Here is a 20,431-nt window from a genome sequence, read left to right on the forward strand (position 1 = left end):
GCATAACCCCGCCATGAAGGACGTCCGGAAGTTTTTTCAGGCGATGGACGCTATGTATTCCAGCCAATTGGGGGAGAGTGTGACCCAACGGGAGCTGATGAGATGTAAGCAGGGGGACCTTTCCGTTAGAGACTATTGGTCCCGCTTTGCGATGCTAATACACAGGCTCGAATGGGATATGGACAGCCCGCCCATACGAATGCTGTTTGAGGAGGGGTTGTCCCCAGCCGTTAAAGATGAGCTCTCCCGCGCGCCCCGCCGGGAGACTATGGATCAGCTGACAAAATCTGCGCTGGCAATAGGCTCTCGCCAGGAAGCGCGCGCTTTGGAAAGGCGGGAAGGGAGAGGGGAGCGTTGCCCTGACTACCGCATTCCTGAGATGCCAAGGCAGCCTTCCAATGACGTGGTGCCAATGGAAATTGATGGGGCGCGCGCACGCGAGGTGCCGAGCGCCCACCAAATAGTCAAAAGGGAGGCAAAGGCTGGGAGAAACTCCAAGAAATGTTTCCTCTGCCAACGGCCAGGACACTTTGCCAGGGTCTGCCCACAAAGAAAGGCTTGGCAAGGGATGGTGGGGGCCGCTGGAAATGAGGGGGAGGGGGCAGAAGACAAGGTGCAGGAAAACGCCAGCGCTTGACTGCCCACAGGGGGGCGCAGCAGCCAAGCGAGCAACTAATTGAAGTGCCCCAACCGGACCCACCCAAGGTTTCTATAGCGATAGAGGTGATGCTAGAACTCCCAAATGGACACCCAGTCAAGGTGAAGGCAATGTTGGACTCAGGGAGCTCCTGTAAATTTTTTAGTAAGGAGTTTGCGCTGGAGCACCAGATCCACTTGCTGCCACTGGATTTCCCACTCCAAGTCACCACGATAGATGGCAGAGAGTTGCTAGGGGGAGAGGTGACACATCAAACCCCGCCAATGAGAATGAGTGTGTCCAGGCACACAGAAACCATAGCCTTTCATGTGGCCACACTGGCGGGACCCCCAATAATACTGGGGATGAGCTGGCTAGTGCTACATGATCCAGTGGTGGCGTGGCACCAACGCACGGTCACCTTCGGGTCAGCCCACTGTTTGGAACACTGTCTAGGAGGGGAGAAGCCCAGGGTGAGGTTGGCCAGAGCAGCAGCAACCACGCTGGAGCAGAAAGGGAAGGTGCCGCCACAGTACGCAGACTTACAAGAGGTCTTCAGCGAGAGGGAAGCGGACAGGCTGCCGCCACATAGGCCCTTCGACTGCCAAATCAACCTTCTCCCTGGGGCACAGCTGCCGGTGGGTAAGCTGTATGCCATGTCCGACAGAGAGATGCAGGAGTTGCGAGATTTTATAGACAAGAACTTGAAAAGGGGGTTTATAAGAGAATCTAAGGCAGTGGGGGGCAGCCCTGTGTTTTTTGTGGATAAGAAAAACACGGATCAGCTGAGGCTCATCGTGGACTTTCGAAAATTAAACCTGGTATCAGAACCCGTGACCTTCCCAATGCCCAGAATTGATGATATTCTGACCAGGGTAAGGAAGGGTAAGATTTTTACCAAGCTGGACCTTAGGGGGGGCCTACAATCTGATTCGAATGAGAGAGGGGGACGAATGGAAGACCACCATGTTCACCCCCCTGGGGGCCTTTGAATATTTAGTTATGCCATTTGGATTACAGTCAGGCTCTGCCTGTTTTCAAAGCTTCATGCACCATGTGCTGGGTCCCCTGCTGTACAAGAACTGCGTAGCATTTCTGGACGACGTCCTGATCTATTCGGACAATGAAAAACAGCATGTCCAGGACGTCAGGGAAGTGCTGAAAAGGCTACGAGAGCACCAACTGTGGGTCAAGCTGGAAAAGTGCCAGTTTCACGCCAAGGAAGTGGAATTTCTGGGATACAGGTTGTCAGACAGAGGCCTAGCCATGGACCCCGGCAAGGTGCAGGCAGTGCTGGAATGGAAGGCTCCCAAAACCCGGAAGGATGTGCAGAGGTTCCTAGGGTTCAGCAACTTCTACCGGAAGTTCATCAAGAACTTCGCCCACTTAACCGCACCCATCACGGATTGTCTCAGTAGCAAAAAGAAGTTCGTCTGGACGGAAGGGGCCCAACGTGCCTTCGAGGGGCTAAAGCAGGCGTTCGCCTCGGAGGAACAGCTCCTGCACGTGGATCTGCAGAAACCGATGAGGCTAGAGACCGACGCGTCGGACAGAGCGATAGGAGCGGTGTTGCTCCAGCCGGGACCGGCCCAAGACACGTGGAGGCCGTGCGCCTTCTTCTCAAGGAAGCTGAATGAATCGGAACAGAACTACACGGTGTATGATCGTGAACTGTTAGCTATTTATGCCGCGTTTCGCCAGTGGAGACATCTCCTGATAGGGGCTCAGCACAAGATCCAGGTTTGCACTGACCACAAGAACTTGGAATACTGGAGGACAGCGCGAGTGCTCAACCAGCGACAGATTCGGTGGGCACAGGAGTTCTCCAAGTTCTTCTTTGAGATCAAGTACGTGCCAGGGCAAGAGAACGTGAGAGCAGACGCGCTTTCACGGAAACCGGAGTACACGGAAGGAGGAAGACCACCGGACGCTCGACATGTGTTCCCTGAGGAACGATGGGTTTGTGGGGGGGCGTTGGTTGGGAAACGAGAACTAACCGAGTTGATTCGCCAGGATGAATTTGCCCAAACCAGAATCAGGGAACTAAGGGAAAATGGGAGAGACCGGGGGGACTTCGAGGTAAGGGAAGGGTTACTGTATTACAAGGGAGCAATGTATGTGCCCGGGGGGGCCTTACGGGAAAGGGTGCTCCGACAACTTCACGACAACCCTACAGCGGGACACTTTGGGCAACACAAGACCATGTTACTGGTCACTAGGGAGTTTTGGTGGCCGAAGGTGAGGGAAGATGTACGAGAGTATGTACGAGGGTGTGACCACTGCCAAAGAGCCAAAGGGGGAGCGGGCAGCCCTGGCAGGGTTACTAGAACCCTTGCCCACGCCGGAGAGACCCTGGGAGGTGGTATCAATAGATTTCATGACAGATTTGCCCAAATCCAGAGGTAAGACAGCAGTCATGGTAGTAGTAGATCTGCTAACCAAGATGTGCCATTTTATAGCATGCTCTCTCATGCGGTGACAGCCAAGGAAACCGCACAACTGTTTGTTACTCACATCTTCAGGTTGCATGGAGCTCCTTCAAGGGTGATCTCTGATCGAGGGAAACAATTTACCTCGAGGTTCTGGAGGAAGCTTATGAGCTTATTGCAGGTGGAGGTGGGATTCTCGACGGCGAGGCACCCGGAAACTAACGGGCAGGCAGAGAGGGCGAACAGCATATTGCAGCAATATCTCCGCTGTTACGTCAACGAGAGGCAGAACGACTGGGTAGATAAGCTAGCACTGGCCGAGTTTGCGTATAACAATGCGGAGCATGTGTCCACGGGGATGAGCCCATTCTTGGCTAATTATGGGTGTCACCCCAGGGCCTTTCCCGGGAGGGGGGAGGAGCGTGCCCGCCGCAGAGCAGTTCATGGAAGAAATGGAAGCACTGCACCAGCAGCTTAAGATGAATCTGGAAAGGGCCAAGGAAGAGTACAAGAGGCAAGCGGATAAACGTCGCCGGGAAGGGGAGACCATTAGGGTGGGGGACCGGGTGTGGTTATCCACTCAAGGATTGCCCTTCAAGGGTGGGTGTAAGAAACTCCGGCCGAAGCGGCTGGGGCCTTTCGAGGTGATACACCAAGTCAACCCGGTGGCATTCAGGCTCAAGTTGCCAGACAACATGAAAATCCACCCGGTATTTCATAGGTCACTGCTCTCGCCGTACCGAGGGGAGCGGAGAGTCCGGGAGGTAGGAGGAGAAGGGCTCAGACACCCACCACTGGAAGAGAAGGAACACCACCAGCAGATAATGGAGATCCTGGATTCGCGGTGGCGGGGGCGGCAGGTGGAATACCTAGTAGCGTGGGAGGGGGAGCCCGAGTCAGAAAACACGTGGGTTCCAGAAGGGGAAATAGATGGTGGGTATCTAGTGGAAGAGTTCCACAACAGGTATCCGAGGAAGCCCAAACCTCTGGAGAGATTCTGGGAGGAGCAATTTGCCACCACCGATGATGATGAGGAGGATTTTGTGGGTTTTCCAGAGTCGCCAGAGGAAGGAGGGGAGTCGTCAGGAGAGGAGGAATCAGATTGGGAAGCCCCTCCCGTCAGAAACCGGGGCGGGTGGGAAGCGGGGTTTGAGTCCTCGGACGATGACGACAGCTCCTTTCGAGGGTTCCCTGCATCGTCGGCTGAAGGTGGGGACAAGGTCACGTCACCGGGTCAGGCCGGGGGTGGAGGGGGTCCTGGGGGGGAGGTGGATGTCAGGGAACTGACATCAGAGCGAAAAACGGAGGCAGGGCTCCAGAGCGATGCCGGAGAGGGAACCAGTCGGGGGGAAGGAATTCAGCGTGACACCAATAGAGAGGAGATGGAGGAATCGGTGTCAGGGCTCCAAGACCCTTCAACCGAAACCAGCGGAGAGAGCGCTGGCACGCCCTTGCCATCCCCTTACTTGCGCAGACGCGTTCCGCGCAGGGAACATAGGCGGAGACTTGGGGTCAAGCAGCTTTTATGCTGGAAGAGATTCAAGAAACGCCCACTGGCAGATTCTGCAAGTGACTAACAGGTCACGGAGGGCGAGCTCTAACCCTGAACATGTTTGAGCAAACCATCTAATCGAAGTGGAGGCAGTTTACGCACGAGTAACCACACTAAACCATTACAGTTAGCTATATTTATCGTATATAAATGTGAATATAAAAATGAGTATGAATACGATTATGAATGTGATAGAAACGAGAGAACCTGGGAAAAGGAGATCTGGATGCTCAATATCTTTTGCTTTTGTAGTTATATCAAGTTGTTGTTGGGGATTGGTTATTATCTGGAATGCTTGCATGGGCAGCCTATAAATAATAAAATTATTATTATCATCATCATGCAGAATTGTTGTGAAGTTATCCTTTTGTTTCTGATCTATTAACAATAATAATCTATTCATTAGTTTTTCCAATAGAATGATATCCCACACACTTGTACCAGTCATCTACATTCCCCCCAGAGATGTCTAGCTGTAATAAGAGTAAATTCTACACAAATTCAGTGGGGAGTCCCTAAAGTGTTTGGATGGCACCTTGGGTTACAGATGCTTCAGGTTACAGACACTTCAGATTACAGACTCCGCTAACCCAGAAATAGTACCTCGGGTTAAGAACTTTGCTTCAGGATGAGGACAGAAATCGCGTGGTGGTGCAGCAGAAGCGGGAGGCCCCGTTAGCTAAAGTGGTACCTCAGATTAAGAACAGTTTCAGGTTAAGAACGAACCTCCAGAATGAATTAAGTTCTTAACCCGAGGTACCACTGTATGTCTTTTTCCAGAAAGTCCTGCAGCCAAGCTGGTGTTAAATCTATTGCTCTGACTTCCTTTGGACCACCATCAGCGAGGCTGAGAGGGGATCTTGTTATCTGGGCAGCCCAGGACCTCCATACACACTGCCCAAGTTTGCACCCTGAGGTCCCTTGGGCAGTAGTGAAGGGAGACAGAGGCGGGGTGCAGCAGGTGTTGGGGGATCTCAGGGTGTCATGCAGGGTATGTAGGGTGGCAGGGGAGCTGACACTTTCCATCCCTCAACAACTTTGACTGATCTCCTTAAAAAAGCTCAAGAACATTGGTCCCCTAAAAAAACCCAACTCTGTCCCAGATGTTAGGGGGGGTTGCTAAGCCACTGCTGGCCTGGACGCTGCTGACTTCACCCCCGGAAGTGCACTCCATTGTCTCTCAAGACAAAAAGATGCCAACAACAACAATTTTGTTGGATAATTCACCGCAAAATTTGGAGAAGGGCAAATGAGCAAGAACTGCAAATTATACCATTTATTCCCCATCCCTACCCAGCAACACACTTGAGGACAACCTAGCTTAGCAGGTGTAGGCAAGGTAGTTTAGTGGGCCGAGGGCGAATGGCAGGACTGCTGCCATCAACCCACCCACAGCATGTGCCACTTTAAGTGGCTGCCTCATCATGTCTAGTCCAGCCCTGGATGTATCCCTCAGCAGATTATTTCTTTATTCAATACATATTTTAAGGCTGTCTTTTAAAGGTTGTTCATTATATCTCAGATCGACAGCATGAAAAGTGTGTTATTCCATGCTGTCACAATGTAAATAATATGGAATTTATCTCATCTCTCTCATCACTGCCAGCATGTACTGTATATAATTTCTGTTGCTTATCCCAAGCTGCAGGTGTGAGCAGTAGACTGGGGAAAACCAACCCTGTCCAGCTGTACTGCCACCACCTTTGTAGTTCCCCAGTCCTAAGCCGGGGGAACTTAGGTTGTTCTGGACAAGACAAGACAAGAAAGACAAGAGCGAAATAGTTCACTCACTGTCTTTTGAGCCCCAAGCCACAAAGGAGTCAGTAGTGTGCAACCTAGAAGCCAAGGTACCAGATTCAGAGCTTACATCAAGAAGTCACACAAGGAATAAATGGAACACTTTATTAAGGAGGTTACAAACATAGAATAAGAACTCTTTATCAATAAAATACAGTTAAGAATGTCCAATATAAATATATATTTGGAAAGCCAAGTACAGAACAAAGTAAGGAAGGTAGCTAATCATCCTAATACTTACAATCAGAATCACAGACTCCACAAGCAAGCTGTTTCCAGGCACACGTGGTTCTTGCAAAGCATGATTCTTCATCTGAGCAGGGCCATTAGACCCATGTCAGAGACAGGTTTATATACAAAAAGGCCTGCATACAGAGGGGTGGATTTTCCTTCAAATCTGGCCAAGTGATGGAATCTTCTCTCAGCAAAAAATGACAAAAACTACAATATTCATGTCACAGTTGGCTGTGGTGGAATTTAGGGAAGTATGTCCTCATTACCATTTATTTCAATGCAAAGGAAACGCAATGCAAATCGAGAAAAAGTGTCATCCCCTGTGTATTGTTTGTGAAGTGAAAACTACAGTGAATACAGATCATATTTGCGGAAATGATTTCCTTTTCAGACATGAGACAAATAAGCAAATATTGGCCAATTTCCACTCCCATTTCCATTTCCATCATAATTACCGTATTCAATATCCTGTTTCATACTGTACATTTTAAAGCACCTTGGATGTGATGGTTAAAGAGAACTCCAGGAACCGCTTTATGACAAGTTGCCTATTCTAAAAGAGTTAGCTGGGCACAACAAGAAGAGCCACCTCTTTTCATCTGTTGGGTTGCAGATCCTTCCTTGCATTGTTTAGTCTGTTATCAGCAGGTTAGGCACTGCTTTCCTTTTGAGTGAAGACAGAGGCAAAGTAGGTGTTGAGCAGTTCCGCCTTCTCTCTGTCATCCAAAGCATTTCTCCATCTTCTCCATGCAGAGGACATACTACTTGCTTGTTCCTCTTTTTGCTTCAAACATAGCTGAAGAAACCTCTTTTTAAAAATTAATTTTAACCTATCTTGCAAGCCTGGGATCATTATGAGCTTTGGCCTGCCTGACATTCAGCCTGCAACTGTTGGCTACTCATGTATACTCCTCCTTCATGATTTCTGCTTTCTTCCATTTCTTATACAAGCCCTTCTTAAATCTTAGTTTATCTGCAAGCTCTGTATGCAGCCACATTGGTTTCTTTAGATGCCTCCCACTTTTCTTTCTTATTGTCTGCAATATTTCACCCATCCATCTGGGATTCCCTCCTCTCTGAGTATTTCTGACCGTGGGATCTCACTTAAGCTTTTTGAAATCAGCCTTCTTAAAGTCCAGAGTGCATGTCTGACTGCACTCTTGTCAACTGGTCTGTTGCCAGTTTGTCACAGGATCTGAGGATCTGAGTCAGGGGGCAAGCACTTTATGTAACCTTTTGGGGGAGGACTTGAGTGCTTAAAATATCCATCCTTGGGTGCCACCGATCTTTCTTAGTCAGACACAGGAAGATGAGAACTTCTAAATTCAGTCTGCCAACTTCCCTCCTCCATTTATCCTGTTTCCGTCTATTACAGTGAGACTCAATAAAAACCAGTCTGCCAGGTGGGAACTTGGCAAGGCACTGGGCTGTTGCCAAATGCAGAACATGAACTGACAGAAGAACAAGCAGCTTATGTAAGCCTTGCTAGATAAGCTGAGAGCTACATTTGGTACTGTGTTTGGGCTGACAAAGGGATTACTCTGTTCAGCGCAGGCTGGGAAGAGAGATGGCTGTGCTGAATGCACGCAGAGTCCTGGTGACTGGGTCCAATCGGGGCATTGGCTTGGAGCTGGTTAGGCAACTGGTGCGGAAAAACAACTGTCCAGAACAGATCTTTGCCACCTGCCGGGATCCAGATGGACCACTTGCCCAGGTGAGCCCCAGGCTGTGCATTGGGATGAGCATAAAAACAAGGGGATTCCCCATGATGTCCAGAAGATAGTGCCAAGGGCAAGGCTTTTTATATTTTCCATTCTTAGAGTGAGGATGGTACCTTAAGTACAGGTTTACTTAAGCACAGATTAGTAACCCCTTTTTACACACACACCCTTTTCTTTGCAGAATTAAGAGAGGAGTTGGAAGGAAAATGGTTGATTCCTTTCACCCAGTGATTTGAAGAGCATTTAACAGAATTGACTCAATGGGTGTTGGAAATTTTAAAAATTCAGATTAAACATTCTGAAATACATACCATATGATGAATATCACTAAATAGTCAAACACAGTAACTTCATTGTCTGTGTCAAATTGCTTAGAACTGCAATATTTCATCTTATTAAATTATGAATAGGTGGGTGCGAGGTTTAAAGAAGTTTCCTCTCAGCATTTTCTTGTATAAATCATAGAATTGTACAGCTGGAAGCAACCATGAATGTCCTCTAGTTCAACCCCCTCCCATGCAGGAATCTCAACTAAAACATGCTGACAGATCGCTATCCAACCTCTACTTAAAAACCACAAATGAAGAAAAATCCACCACCTTCTGAAAGAGTCTATTCCACTGTAGAACAGCTCTCACCATCAGAAAGGTCTTCATGATGTTTAGTTGGAATCTCATTTCTTGTAACTTGAATCCATTGGTTTGGGTCCTACCCTCTGGAGCAGGAGAAAACAAGATTGCTCCATCTTCCATATAGTTTGTGTGACCTTAAACCCACCCAAGGACTTGCCACTCAGAGTAGATCTCTTTATAAAGCACAAGTTTAAGCTGACATACTTTCTGCAGGACACTTTTGCAAATGCTCTCCATGCTGAAAACCAAAACCAGATGGGACTTGATCTTTTCCATTCCTATCCCATTTCAAATAGTTCAGACTTCAGGATTTGCTGTTCCATCCTAAGTCTGTCCTCCCTGTATCTTTCAGGACTTGAAGAATTTGGCTGCCAAGCACCAGGGAGTGGAAATCATCCCACTAGGTATGTGTTTGCCATCCCCTCCTCAAATTCACTTTTCCCACACTGATATGGACAACAGCTGATATTCAAGGTCATTTCAAAATATCACTTTTTAGCAAATAAAAAGTGCATTCCCTATTTGTGTTGTTTAGTTAGATTTGTTTAAGGTTTTGTTGAATTATAAAAGAAAAATAATATAACAAATAAATCCAAGTACTCTGTCATATTACAGAACCACTCATCAAGCTTTAACAGCTGAACAAGATCAACAGAGGAACACAATTTTTGTAAATCATAGTTTTGTGGTCTAAATTCATGCATTGGTACAGGCAAAGAACATTGCAGGTCATTTGCAGTAGTGTAGGTGATAAATTTGGGACGCAGGTGGCGCTGTGGGTTAAAGCCTCAGCGCCTAGGGCTTGCCGATCGAAAGGTCGGCGGTTCGAATCCCTGCGGCGGGGTGTGCTCCCGCTGCTCGGTCCCAGCGCCTGCCAACCTAGCAGTTCGAAAGCACCTCCAGGTGCAAGTAGATAAATAGGGACCGCTTACTGGCGGGAAGGTAAACGGCATTTCCGTGTGCGGCTCTGGCTCGCCAGAGCAGCGATGTCACGCTGGCCACGTGACCCGGAAGTGTCTCCGGACAGCGCTGGCCCCTGGCCTCTTAAGTGAGATGGGCGCACAACCCCAGAGTCTGTCAAGACTGGCCCGTACGGGCAGGGGTACCTTTACCTTTACCTTTTTTTAGGTGATAAATTACTCATAAGTAAGTTTCACTGAGTTCAATGGAGCTTACATCCAAGTAAAGTAACTTAGATACAAGTTAGATTAATTAGTGATAGATTTGAAATTAGTTTCTGAGGTCCTTCTCCAAGGGTCTTCTGCTGGTTCTCTCATTGTGAGAAGCAAAGTTACACGGAATCAGGCAGAGGGCCTTCTCAGTAGTGGCGTCCTCCTGTGGAACACACTCCCTTCAGATGTCAAGGAGATAAAGAATTACGGTACATAACTTTTAGAAGACATCTGAAGGTAGTCCTGTATCAGGAAGTTTTTAATGTTTAATGTTTTATTATGTTTCAATATATGCTGTAAGCCGCCCAGAGTGGCTGAGGAAACCCAACCAGATGGGTGGATAATAATAATAATAATAATAATAATAATAATAATAATAATAACATGCAAATCACTGACTGATATCATACCAAAACATCTACAGGACTCTGGCCAATGAGGAGACAATAACTATAGGAAAAGTTATAGATGGACTTTGTTTAATTCTCAAGAACCAAATATGAGATGTACATAAGTATTATAGAGAAGATCCTTCCTTCTAAATATTATCAACACAAAAAGGCTTCTGTTGATCTGTGACAAGAAGAGAAGGGTCTTACCTAAAAAATGGGATTTATTCTTTGCTGCTGTAGATACTTGTGACCCATCCAGTATCAAGGCTGCAGCAACTAAAGTCACCAAGCGGCTGAAAGGAGCTGGGCTGAATCTTCTGATTAACAATGCTGGGATTTTAAAGCTAAGCTCTCTTGAGACAGAGACACCAGAGAACATGTCTGAGGTGTACAAAACCAATGTGATTGGCCCCATGATGATGAGCCAGGTAAGGCCATCCTATTGTACCTTCTTCACAGAACCTTCTGGCCAGGTTGCAGGGCCCCTAATGTTTCAAAACTGTACAGTTTTCATAGAGAAAGGATGCAGAACAGAACTTTAACAGCTTCATGAGAAACTGACATTAAAAGTGCATCCTTTGGGCTTGTGGAGATCATAGGGGAAGGTTGTACTTGTTGCAGCTCCCTTCTGGACGAACCATGAGAGAACTCTGGTATACCACCAGCAAGTAACTGCTGGGCTCATGGTTTCACTCACATACTGAACTTTGAACTGGTGACAAGATGCTCAGTCCTCTACATGAAGGATGCAACTGTGTGTAATTCTTTTCTCTCCTTCTCCAGGCATTCCTGCCCTTGCTGAGGAAGGCATCTCAGGAAAGCCCCCAGAATGGGATGAGCTGCAGCAAAGCTGCCATTGTCAACATGTCCAGTGAAGGTGGCTCTATCACAACTGTCTACATGTGGCATTTGGCACACGCGGTCAATTACCGTTGCAGCAAGGTGTGGACACAGAAGTACTGCAAGTTATAAGATAGAAATTGATTTTTCTGTTACTTTCACCTGATGGTGTAGACAATAGTCTTAAATAATGCAGTCCACAATATGCCTACCTGACCCTTGCCTATCTTGGTAAGTAAATATCTGGCCATAGGAGGGATCCAGCCCCCACTACGGAGGACCTGAGACCCCAGAATAGATGTCTGTATAGTTGGAAAAAGGAAAAAGTTGGCTTGTATATCTTTGTTGTAGTGACCCCTTTTTTGTAATCTTTTCTGTACACACACACACACACATACATATATATATGTCTGTTTTGTGTATAATTTTAATAAAAATGTATTCATGAGATGTCTGATAACTGCCCCCGCTCACGTGAGCACCTGAGATGTGATCAAACAAAATGATTTATTTAAATTAATCAACAATGGCAGGAACAGGAAAACATAGACAACCCCACAATGGTACTCTCAACATGAAAATCTTCCCACATCCCCTCATTGTCTAGAGGTGGCAATGAATGTATTCGGCTTCACTCACAACTAACCCAAAGAGTCAAACTATTAGCAAGTGTCCGTTCCTTGCTCCACAGAAATGTAAAAAAGAAAGTGCATTAAAATACATTAGCCAGAAGATGACAGCAAAAAGGCTTCCCTAGGTTCCCTTTTTTTTTGTGCCTGCAGCATTATCAATAAGAACAGCAAACCAAGACCCACGCTTTTAGAAACCATCCGTGGTTGTAAATGGAATTCAAAACAAAACAAACACAAAACAAAACAAAACAAAACAAAACAGGAATTCACTTGGAATTCAGTCAGAAAGAATGAGCCAACTTATTACTGATTTCTGCCAATAGAAATTACAGCATAGGATCTCTACTGCAAAGCTTATTTCATTCATTCATTCATTCATTCATTCATTCATTCATTCATTCATTCAAAGAAAACAATATAGTTTCCAAAAACAAAGCAACAAAATTAGAAAATATAATATCAATGTTAAGATTTAAACAAAAAATAAAAATAACCTGTTAATAGTGAGAGCATTAAAACATATCTCAGTAATACAGAAGCCTCCTTTTTAAACTCATACCATCCTGGGGCACTGGATTGCATTCTAGGAATGGACAAATCTTTCAATGTTGGCTTTTCTCATTCTTTCATCTTTTTTCAGTTTTCCCCATTTTCCCATCAGTTTGTGATTTTTAATATGCATTTTTGTGTACGACTTCCCAAGCAATCCCACCTAATATAACACATTTTTATACATTATTTTCACCACCAAAAGCATTATTGTATGCATTCTCCCTAATTATGGTAATCATGCTTTAATTGGACAACTACATCACAAAATTCAGAGAATCACAAATGTCAAAGGATTGCTGCATTTCAGTTTAAATATTGGTTCAGGAAATAAGTTCACATTAAAATGAAAAATGGGGGCAAAATTCTTACCAATCCTTAGCTGCATCTTTCATCACCTTGCTTCTGATATGTCTCTTTCCTAGGCTGCTCTGAACATGCTTACACGGTGCCAGTCCCTGGGATTTGACAAAGATGAAATCTTGTGCATTGCGTTGCATCCTGGGTTTGTGCAGACAGATATGGGAAGTTCAGTGGTAAGTGATTTGTGGAGGAAACTGAACTCTATGCATATTTACTTTATTTAACTCATTGGCCTTACATTGAAGTAAGAATCAAGGTGTATAATTAGTTTCAAAATCAGTAAGGAAGACATGAATGGCAACAACCCCCCTCCCTTTGGTGCTTCAAAAGATTTTTTTTTTTTTTTAAGTTGAGGGAAGCCATTGGACCAATGGTCTGCTCCAGGAAGGAAATAGAGTCACACACAGTGGCTACAATCCAATTAGGTAAAGGTAAAGGGACCCCTGACCATTAGGTCCAGTCGTGGCCAACTCTGGGGTTGCGGCACTCATCTCGCTTTACTGGCCGTGAGAGCTGGCATACAGCTTCCGGGTCATGTGGCCAGCATGACTAAGCCGCTTCTGGCGAACCAGAGCAGCACATGGAAATGCCATTTACCTTCCCACCGGAATGGTACCTATTTATCTACTTGCACTTTGACGTGCTTTCAAACTGCTAGGTTGGCAGGATTCGAACCGCCAACCTTCTGATCAGCAAGTCCTAGGCTCTGTGGTTTAACCTACAGTGCCACCCGCATCCCATAATATGTTATTAGGTGTGCTTAAATTCAAACTCCAGGTCTCTGCTGAATTCTGGCTGGATACCCAATCGTCGTAGAAAGATACTCCAGGTAACTTAAGGATTGCAGTGCTCTACTATTATCTGCAGATGTTGCTCCCTGGGCAAGGAGTTTATTCTGTTAGTTGTTGTGGCTGATAGCTTTTGCTAGGTGGATAAGCCTTGTCCATAAAAACTAGTAGCTATCAAAACATCCTTTGTCACTGAATAACTATGTTACATTACATTCTGCTTTATAGATGCCTCCAGAAAATCAGCAGGGAAGACATGAGGGGCAATAGCCTTCTCTTTCTGTTCCCCTCCCTGCAAGCAACTGGCATTCAAGTTAAATTGCCTCTGGATATTGTCACATGCCTAATCATAGACATGTTGTTGTTGTTGTTTAGTCATGTCCAACTCTTCATGACCCCATGGACCAGAGTACGCCAGGCACCCTTGTCCTCCACTGCCTCCCGCAGCTTGGTCAAACTCATGCTACTAGCTTTGAGAGCACTATCCAACCATCTCGTCCTCTGTCATCCCCTTTTCCTTGTGCCCTCAATCTTTCCCAGCATCAGGGTCTTTTCCAGGGAGTCTTCACTTCTCATGAGGTGGCCGAAGTACTGGAGCCTCAGCTTCAGGATCTGTCCTTCCAGTGAGCACTCAGGGCTGATTTCCTTTAGAATGGAGAGGTTTGATCTTCTTGCAGTCCATGGGACTCTCAAGAGTCTCCTCCAGCACCATAATTCAAAAGCATCAATTCTTCGGCAATCAGCCTTCTTTATGGTCCAGCTCTCACTTCCAATCATAGATATATCTCCCATGAATTTGGCTCCCTGGGGAAAGCAAATCAGCTGCTAGTGGGACAAAGAAAATGGAACAAGAATTCTACCTGTCCCCTAGGAGACTTTGGTGTCAGACTTTGTGATGATGATACCCATGCTGTTTGTCACTCTTTTTAAAAAGTCCTTGTGTCACTCTAGTCTGTTCTTTTTTCCCCCAGGGACAAGCCCCACTGACATTGGATGAGAGTGTGCAAGCAATCCTGAAGACCCTTTCCCGTCTCTCTGAGAAAGACAATGGCACCTTTGTGAACTGGGAGGGAAACACCCTTCCTTGGTGAGCCCAAGATATTTTGCTGCCTGAAATGGAGCAGCCAGGTGCACAGTCCCTGAACTGGGTCAAGTTGTTTTTGGCACCAGAAACAGAAAATCTGACCTCTCCCCCTGCCTGGAAGAACAAAAGCAATAAAAATAAATTACATAACTAACAATCTGCTGCCCAAATCAACTGCCTGAGATGACCACCCCACTCAACCTAACAGCCTGCTTATTTACATAGTAGGGATGATGCAGATTCATTAAATTAATTTCACATTTAAAGCCAAATCTATCCAAAACCTTACGAAACAATGTGTGAATGGAAACACAGCCATCCTTCAACATTTGCACTTATATGTATTTTGTGAACCTGTTCTTCAAACCAGTTTACAAAAATGCATATACATCTGCATACATATGCACATAACAGTGCATATATTAGTGAAGGTAACATACAAAAATGTATATATTAGTCAAAACTGTTTTTCTCAGCTTAACCCACCCTACAGGGTTGTTGAGTGAACAACCTAGGGAAAAGGAGACCCACAAATGCCACCTTGAGCCCCTTGGTGAAAGGTTGGGATGTGTGTAAATGTAACACTAAAAAATAAGGAATAATAATAATAATAATAATAATAATAATAATAATAATAATACATCTCTTCTATATGCCTGTGCCCAGATTTCAACTGAGAGAGCAGGGCAGGTTTGGAATAATGAAAAAAGCCCAACTTAAAAATCAAAGAAAAATGAAAAGGTTGTTTTCTGCTGCTCCAGAGAAGCGGACACGGAGCAATGGTTCCAAACTACAAGAAAGAAGATTCCACCTAAACATTAGGAAGAAATTCCTGACAGTAAGAGCTGTTCAACAGTGGAATTTGCTGCCAAGGAGTGTGGTGGAGTCTCCTTCTTTGGAGGTCTTTAAGCAGAGGCTTGACAACCATATGTCAGGAGTGCTCTGATGGTGTTTCCTGCTTGGCAGGGGGTTGGACTCGATGGCCCTTGTGGTCTCTTCCAACTCTATGATTCTATGATTCTATGATTCTATGAAATTGAGACACAGTCAGGATATTCAGGTGTATAAACATTGGCCTTTCTTGTAGATCCTCAGCAAATCCCACATGTAGCTGTCTGCTGAGACAGGCTTTCCTGGGTGGGGTCAGGGACAGATTTAGGGTAGTGTGAGTGGTAGGCATGCACTGGGCACTGAGCTGAAGGGGTGTCCTCTCAAAGCCCAGTAATTGTGGGCATTGGACTTTGGGAAGGAAGGAGGCATGAGGGCTCTTGCAGGGTTCTAGAGTCCTCCCGCATTCTTCTCAAAGCCTAGTTCACACTTTCTCAGCTTTGGGGAAAAGGTGGGAGGGCTCTAGAATTCTAATGTGGGGAAGGGAGGCTGTGTTACAAGACTGTATTGGGTCCCATATAAAATAACACAAGCTCAAACAACTTTGGTCAAAATAGTCAAAAATGTTAGAGCTTAGCCACACTTACCTTTCCTCCGCTTTTTCCAGCACATTCTGCAGTATAAAGCTGTGTGTCCAATTGACCTTTTTTTCTTCTTCTCCAGAGCTTTCCTCACAAAAGCCTACTCTTTAAAGCTCAGTTGGAGAAAACAGGAATCTGTGGAAAACCCGAATTGATGTTTGCTTTAACTGAGCACTAAAGAGCAGGTTTTTGCAGGGAAAGGTCAGGGCAAAAAACAACAACCCCAAACCCCAAACAAATGCTCAGACATGGAGTACTGAAGCACAGACTTCTCCCTGTAAAGAGCGGCATAAAAGGTAGGTGTGAATAAGCCCTTAATGAACTACATTACAGTACTGTGTTTGCCATTATTACCTAGCTTTGGATTGCCTTGCTCTTGCTCTTTGGGGGGGGGGTGATTCAGGGCCATTTCACACTGTTACGGCTAAAATCTGGGTGCGGGGCTACTCTGCCACCCAGCTCGTTGGACTAAGTGTCCGCGGGTCCCTGCGGAAGAAAATGAGCTCAGCCGGGCACAGGAGCAAACTACAGAAGATCCAAGTTTATTGCGCAACAGGTTCAAGGCGAGATTGAACAGCGAGAAAGGGGTGACATGAACTTTTGAAACTCCCTCCATGTCCCAGAATACAGTGCAAAATACATCCCAGTTACATCATGAATACATTAAGGAAAGGTTGGGTTACACAGATTACATCATGAATACATTAAGGAGAGGTTGGGTTACACCGGATTAACATATGGAGGAGGGAGGGGGAATATGCAGAGTCAGAGATATGCACAGAAAAAACACTTCCTGAGTACCGGGGATGAGAAGACAATGGTCCCAAATATGCATAGTCTGCCACCTGACATTGCCTGGAGGAAAGGCTGATCAGAGCGATTTGACAGGATTAGGGTGTTAAACCTTGCTTGAGGGATTATGCTGGACAGGGGAGGTGTGATGGAGTCCTAGAGAAATTGAGCAAATTGGCACATTGATTTTCTATGAATTTTATAGATTTTAGTCCCTTTTGACATTGACAATTGGAGATAAATTGATATATTGTAGCGAAGAAGAAGGTGAAGAAGACATGCCCCCCCCCCTTCCGTATCAACACATTGCACTGATCAGGTCAGGGCTCCTTGACACGCATACTTATTTTAAAACATTTTAAAGCAGAGATGAGGAACCTATCTACCTCCATGAGTCAGATCCTTATCAGGATTGGTGTGACAGGCTGAATTTCACAGGTGGCTGGCCACCTGTCAATCACCTTTGTGATCAGAAAGGGGTTTTCATCAAATCCCGCTTAATGCAGCGGCATTTAACACCCCCAATCATCAGCTCATGAGTGGGGGGAATTAAATCCTACTGCATTGGTTGCACACACCAGTATCCTGCCAATGCAGCCAATGCCAAGTCTCTGAGGGACTTGGTTAACATTTGACAAACGTGCTCTGGCCCAGGGGTGAGAAACCTTTGGCTCATAGTGCCTTCATCTGATATGCAAATGACAGTGGGGATGGAGGGAAACAAAAACTGCCCTTCACCCACTGACCTCTTCCAACTCCTTTCATTCTTTTCTTTTTATAATGCATTTTCATACTGCCTTTCTTCAAAACCACAATTTTAAAATATTAAGACAAATGAACAGTACAAAATATTCTCAGGTCTACTTCAGGAGCTGCCAGTACCAGCTTTGTGGCCTGGACTTCTCCACCTCTGTCTTCCCTTGAGACACACAGGTCTTAAGGAGCCCCAGGGATGATGGTCTTAAGTAGCCATGCCTGGTCTTAGACATTTTACTGCTGGTGCTGAAAAAGTAAATGGCTCCCCTCCCTTCCATTCCAAATACAGAAGCCGACTGTGTTGGCAACTGAATCTTACTTCAACACTGGGGATGGGACAGCATCTTCCACTGCATCTGAAGGCAGCCAAGTACAGTGAGGTTATGCTGGAAGTTGGAAGCCAGTTTGGCATCCCTACAAGCAGGTCTGTGCAGAGCTTGTCTGAAGCCCTAGTCTGATGCTACACACTAGTATGCAGTAACACAGGTCCAGATTTTACTATCAAAGACTTGCAGTGCGTATGGACAGACATTTCACCCATGGTAGTTTCATTCATTAAGTCCCTGTTCATTTGAGGGGCACATTCTTGACATGACAGTGTAAGTCCAGCAGGCCCTAGAGGGGGCCCCATCCAAATTAGCCCTCCAAGGCTTGGGCCAAGCGTACCCAGCTGCCTCCTACCCCTCTTCATGGGCCTGCCTCCAAAGTCAGCCTGTCTAGACTGCATCACTTCAACTGTGCATGAGAACTCCCCAAACATTTCCAGACTATCCAAGGGTCCATATTTTCCAAAGATGTCCCCAATTTAAAGAAGCTGTCCCGGTTTCTGATTTGATCACAGAATGCCCCTTTTCCTTAGGATGTCCCTATTTTCATTGGAGAAATGTTGGAGGGTATAGAGTTATCCAACCCTCAAGCCATCTGAAGGCAATTCTGCATAGGGAAGTTTTTTAACAGTCAGTGTGGTGTAGTGGTTAAGAGCGGTAGTCTTGTAATCTGGGGAACCGGGTTCGAGTCTCCGCTTCTCCACATGCAGCTGCTGGGTGACCTTGGGCCAGTCACACGTCTTTGAAGTCTCTCAGCCCCACTCACCTCACAGAGGGTTTGTTGTGGGGGAGGAAGGGAAAGGAGATTGTTAGCCGCTTTGAGACTCCTTAGGGTAGTGATAAAGCGGGATATCAAATCCAAACTCTTCTTCTTCTTCTTTTAAATGTTTTATTATGTTTTTATATATGTTGGAAGCTGCCCAGAGTGGCTGGGGCAACCCAGTAAGATGTGTGGGGTAAAAATAGTAAAATTATCATTCTGGAAAAGGGCATCCCTATTTTCATCAGAGAAATATTGGAGGGTATGCATTCCCCTACACAGAAAACCTGGGCTGTCAGGGAGGAAACCTAGCTGTAACCCTTCCCTCAGACTCTGGAGAAATATTTTGCGTATAAGCCTGCCCAGCTGGCTATTGTGCTTTGCAAAGGACCCCTGTTGATGTCAGAATGGAACTGTCCAAGTTTTAGGCCTTGTGTTGCTACTAAGTTGTGGGCCTGGTTAACACTATCTGCTTGGTGACAAGCTGTGAAAGGAAAGAGTGTTGATGGCTTTAATATTTATAATATTTAATATTTATATTTATAGACGGAGGTATGGATCAAGTAACACCATTTTGATTGGTCTGGGAAGCAAGAGGCTCTGATTGGCTGGAGATGCTAGTCAGTGAAGAAACGGCAGTTAACTGTTGGGAAAGTCAGTTGATGAGGGAGATTTGAGCAAAGACCAGAAGCAACTGAGGGGAGAGCAGGTAGCTGAGCTCTGGAGATGAAGCTATTCTTACCCAGCTTGGTAGCTATTCTTTGCTGGTGACATTCAGAAGAAGGGAGCTGGTGGCTGTAGTAGGCCGAGTGGCTGCCCTGTGTAAAGGTCTTAGTTGAAGAAGGCTGTGCAATCAGGTTTTTTAAATACAGTGGTGCCCCGCAAGACGAACACCTCGCAAGACGGAAAACCCGCTAGACGAAAGGGTTTTCCGTTTTGGAGGCGCTTCGTAAAACAAATTTCCCTATGGGCTTGCTTCGCAAGACGAAAATGTCTTGCGAGTTCCTGCGGGTTTTTTTCCCTCCCCCCCCCCTTTCTAAGCCGCTAAGCCGCTTATCAGCTGATCCGCTAAGCCGATAAGCCGCTAAAAGCCGCTAAAAGCCGCTAATAGCGCTAATCCGCTAAGCCGTCAATGGGCTTGCTTTGCAAGACGGAAAAACCGATAGACGAAGAGACTCGCGGAACGGATTAATTTCGTCTTGCGAGGCACCACTGTAAGCAGCCAGAACTACAGCCAGAGGACCTTTGGGGTCACAGGCAGGTTGTCCCCAGCACAGTGCCGGATTTATGTATAAGCTAAACAAGCTATAGCTTAGGGTCCCATTCTCTTGGGCCCCCCCAAAAAATTGAAAGTAAAAAAACCTGGATGTACATTTCCAAAATATAAAATAAAATAAAATAAAATTGAAGGGGGACAGCTAGGGTTACCCCAGAAAGCCCTAAAAAAACCTGTTTGTGAATCCCCCCCCCCCAGCCAGGCCTCGGCGTACGCATTTTAAAAAACTG

At 45.9% G+C, this 20,431-nt stretch overlaps 2 protein-coding genes across 2 annotated transcripts in view; one reads left to right on the forward strand and one right to left on the reverse strand.

The window, feature by feature from the left end:
• LOC307222544 (C-signal-like) overlaps positions 1–9,136 on the reverse strand; it is a gene marked incomplete at its 5' end in the record, with an annotated part of 54,852 nt that extends 45,716 nt beyond the window's left edge. Inside the window, one exon of the mRNA XM_079987912.1 lies at positions 8,970–9,136. Within this exon, the coding sequence (XP_079844038.1) occupies positions 8,970–9,122 (153 nt within the window). The remainder of the gene's footprint in view (positions 1–8,969) is intronic.
• Positions 7,948–14,979, forward strand: LOC307222552 (C-signal-like). The gene is made up of 6 exons (XM_079987930.1): positions 7,948–8,363; positions 9,355–9,406; positions 10,807–10,994; positions 11,350–11,508; positions 13,013–13,123; positions 14,710–14,979. Exons 1-6 carry the CDS (start codon positions 8,217–8,219, stop codon positions 14,827–14,829), a joined length of 777 nt encoding a protein of 258 aa, XP_079844056.1. The 5' UTR covers positions 7,948–8,216; the 3' UTR covers positions 14,830–14,979.
• The last annotated feature ends 5,452 nt before the right edge of the window (positions 14,980–20,431 follow it).

This window comes from Podarcis cretensis (genome assembly GCF_951804945.1).
Source record: "Podarcis cretensis genome assembly, chromosome: 8".
Lineage (NCBI taxonomy): Eukaryota > Metazoa > Chordata > Lepidosauria > Squamata > Lacertidae > Podarcis > Podarcis cretensis.